A 4,029-nucleotide genomic window follows, 5' to 3' on the forward strand; every position below is an offset into this window, starting at 1 on the left:
AAATATACAAAAAAGATACCATAAAAAATAAAGTAAAATCCAATAACGTTTGTAACACAATTTAATTACATTTAAGGGATATTTGGCTTACTTAAGGGAAATTTACATACATGCCACTTTATAACATCCTATTTACATATCTAACACCTAAAACTTTAATATTACATGCATACCACCCTATATTATTCTAATATCAAATATACCACTTATATTTCTTTCATACCACTCATATATTTCATTTCTATCACTCATATTTGATCTGAAAATGAACTATGGGTGGTATTTATGTAATATTAAAGTTTTAGGTGTTAAATATGTAAATAGAATAGTATTAAGTGGTATGTATGTAAATCTCCCTACTTAAAAATATGTAGAGTAAAATGGAATGTGGAAGGAATACTGTGTATTTGAAATGTCTATAGTCTTTTGGGTGACTAAAAAACTAATATAGGTGATTACTTTTTAATACTTAGTTTTAAGTAAATTCAATAAAGCATGAAGCTCATCAATGGCGGTGATAGGTGGTTAATAATGATGATCAGCGCCAATGATAGCTAAGCAGAGTGAAGGTGCATGATAAAATTAATGAAGCGATATAGGCTACTAGTGGTGGCTACTATAGTGGTCGTGGGTTGCAAAGGAACAGGCTAAGTAACTGTGGTGGCTGTTATAGTCAATTTGTTGTTTATTTCAGAATGTGGGTTAAAATAAGCACAATAGCGATGAGTAGTAACACCTTTATGGAGGGCGAGTTGCCAATTGAATAATTCAAAGGACCTTTGCCTGTTTTTATTAGGAGCAACTTCCCTCTGAGTGTTTTGTTGATTAGGTTTTGTGGTTGTTGGGCGAGCTCTTTTTTGGACCCACAATGTATGAGTCCATCTGATATAATCCGCTAATTACTTGTTGAAAACCTTAAAATGCATATTTTTTACATGTTTTTTTTATCAAATAAAAAAGGATAAACAATTTTGCCTGTCAATGACTAAGAGATTCGTGAAACGAATGAAATTGATAATTGTACCGATCACTACATAGAGTGGGAAGGATGCGGCTCACGCCAGTCCGCCTCTCTCGCGGCTCAACCGCCGCCATCGTTGCAGCTAACTCCCGCATCACTTGCCATGGCCGCCTAGGCAAGATTGATGCAGCACGAAAAGTGTTCGATGAAATGCACGAGCACACTGTTGTCTCCTGGAACTCCCTCATCTCCGCGTACTTCATAAAGCAGCAACCTCAATATGCTCGCAACCTTTTCGAGCGGATGCCTAAGAGAAATACCACATCCTACAATGCTATGATCTCAGGCTACATCAAGTTAGGTCACCTGGACGAGGCCTGCGCCGTCTTCAATTCCATGCCTGAACGCAACGTCGTCTCCTGGACTTCCATGCTCCGCGGTTACATCCAGGCCGGCGCTATTAAAGAAGCCGAACTCCTATACTGTCGCATGCCAGAGAAGAACGTTATCTCATGGACGGTCATGCTTTGCGGGCTCATACAAGATGCCCGCATTAATGATGCACGTAAACTGTTCGACAAAATGCCCGCCAAGGATGTTGTTGCTAGAACCAGCATGGTTTCAGGGTATTGTCGGGTAGGCAGAACTGCTGAGGCTCGGGAGATATTTGATGATATGCCCCGTCGGAATGTGGTAGCCTGGACTGCAATGATCTCTGGGTACACCCATAATCTGCAACTTGATCTCGCAAGGAAGCTTTTTGAAGTGATGCCATCGAAGAATGAGGTGACGTGGACCGCCATGCTGACTGGGTACACCCGAGCTGGGTGTATTTTGGAGGCCATTGATTTATTCAATAGGATGGAAGAAAAGTCTGTGATTGCTTGCAATGCGATGATTATTGGATTTGGGCAGTGTGGAATGGTAACTGAAGCAAGGAATGTTTTTGATCAGATTTTAGAAAAAGATGATGGGACGTGGAGTTCAATGGTGAAAGTATATGAGCAAAATGCTTTCCAATTGGAGGCTTTAGATATGTTTCGCTCCATGCAGTTGGCTAATGTGCGGCCAAATTTTTCTTCAATCATCAGTGTTCTTGCTGTTTGTGCTGGCCTTGCAATTATTGCCCATGGAAAGCAGGTTCATGCCAAAATGATTAGAACACATTTTGAAACTGATGTATTTACTGTTTCAGCCCTAATCACAGTTTATGTCAAATGTGGTGATCTTGCTAAGGCTAAGATGATTTTTGATAGTTTTGAAGGAAAGGACATTGGTCTGTGGAATTCCATGATAACAGGCTATGCACAGCATGGATTGGGGGAGGAAGCTCTGCAAATATTCCATGATATGCGCATGACGGGCATGCTACCTGATGAGATTACTTACATAGGGGTCCTTTCAGCGTGTGGTTATTCAGGGATGGTCAAAGAAGGCAGAGAGATTTTCAGGACGATGAGTATGAATGCCATGATTAACCCTACTGCTGAGCATTATTCCTGTATGGTTGACATGCTTGGCCGAGCTGGACAGGTTGTTGAGGCATTTGAATTGATCAGCAATATGCCTGTTGAAGCTGATGCTGTGGTATGGGGAGCTCTACTCGGAGCTTGTAGGATTCATAAAAATCTTGAAATTGCTGAAATTGCTGCCAAAAAGCTTTTGCAGCTTGAGGCTTGGAATTCAGGGCCTTACATCTTGTTATCAAATATTTATGCTTCTACCAGGAGGTGGGAGGAGGTTGCTAAATTAAGGAAGGCTATGAGCTTAAGAAGTGTCAGCAAGTCTCCTGGTTGTAGCTGGATTGAAGTTGACAGGATAGTGCATATATTCACTGGTGGATATATAATAGCTCATCCTGAGCAGCAGATTATTATTTTCTTACTGGAGAGATTGGATTGTTTATTGAAGGAGTCAGGTTACTGCCCTGATTTTAGCTTTGTTCTTAACGATGTTGATGAGTGAGGAGCAGAAGGTGCATAATTTACGTTATCATAGTGAAAGGCAAGAAGTGGCGTTTGGAATTTTGAAGATTCCCGAGGGAATGCCAATTCGTATCATGAAGAACTTGCACGTATGTGGTGATTGTCACGTTGCAATCAAATTGATATAAAAAATCATGGAGCGGGAGATCGCCCTAAGAGATTCTTACAGATATCATCGTTTCAAGGATGGTTCTTGTTCTTGTAAAGATAATTGGTAAGCTTGTAGCGATGTACTCCATTAGTACAATTACTTCTTTTTACCTTTTATTAGCTTGTTTTTTCACAAATATGGAAATGATCTAACTTGCAAAGTCTTAAGCCTGGTTATGCTACACATTTTTTTTGTGCAGGTGAATATCTCTGGTTTAAATTTTCAGCTAAAGTGAATGCAATAATGGCTACATTAGGTTGGTATTATATGTCAATTTCTAAAATTTGCGATTAAAGATTAATGGCATTGATTTTTCAGCTTGTTCTCTAATCATTAACATTCATGTATTGCAGCACATATGAAGTCCGTAATTATTGCACATTAGAGTTATATTTTCTCTACCCCTTATTCCGTCTGTAGATGCTTTATCCTTCTTGTGCAGTTACAGATTGCTTTAGATGGTAACAAAGCACATTGTGATTATAGTAATGCTTAGACCTTGGTCAAACTTATAATTTAATGAATTCATTTTGAATTAATTCATTGTTTTTTGAAGAGCTGCGCACACTTTAATGAGGTTTGTCTGCTCACCATCTTGAACAAATTGAGGTGCTAAAAATGAAATAGTTGTCTCAACTATATTATTATTTAAATATGAGAAATGATTTTGAGAAGCACTAGAAAATAAAGAAAGGTTGACTTTATATACCTCATAATAGTCATAGTCAAAGAAATTTACAAGTTATTTGAATTTTTGAGAAAATATGCCTGAAAGTTATCTCTAATTAAAATAGTTTTCTTTTGACTATGGACTATCCATCTAACTTCCACCACAAACAACATAACTTTGAACAAAGTTTAGACCATATTATAGCAAGACTTAGGCCATGTTGGAGCCTTGTTTGATTAAGGTTAGAACCATATTCGAATGA

General features: G+C 38.4%; 1 protein-coding gene across 2 annotated transcripts; it reads left to right on the forward strand.

The window, feature by feature from the left end:
• Nucleotides 1-907: 907 nt before the first annotated feature.
• Nucleotides 908-3,652, forward strand: LOC110101149 (pentatricopeptide repeat-containing protein At1g56690, mitochondrial). Of its 2 annotated transcripts, XM_028701004.1 has the most exons (3): nucleotides 908-3,160; nucleotides 3,297-3,353; nucleotides 3,451-3,652. In XM_028701004.1, exon 1 carries the CDS (start codon nucleotides 1,049-1,051, stop codon nucleotides 2,924-2,926), a length of 1,878 nt encoding a protein of 625 aa, XP_028556837.1. In that variant the 5' UTR covers nucleotides 908-1,048; the 3' UTR covers nucleotides 2,927-3,160; nucleotides 3,297-3,353; nucleotides 3,451-3,652. The 2 variants fall into 2 exon arrangements, with proteins under 2 accessions (XP_028556837.1, XP_020684599.1); XM_020828940.2 differs by having other exon boundaries at nucleotides 3,297-3,652.
• The last annotated feature ends 377 nt before the right edge of the window (nucleotides 3,653-4,029 follow it).

This window comes from Dendrobium catenatum, unplaced genomic scaffold (genome assembly GCF_001605985.2).
Source record: "Dendrobium catenatum unplaced genomic scaffold, ASM160598v2 fragScaff_scaffold_1617, whole genome shotgun sequence".
Classification (NCBI taxonomy): domain Eukaryota; kingdom Viridiplantae; phylum Streptophyta; class Magnoliopsida; order Asparagales; family Orchidaceae; genus Dendrobium; species Dendrobium catenatum.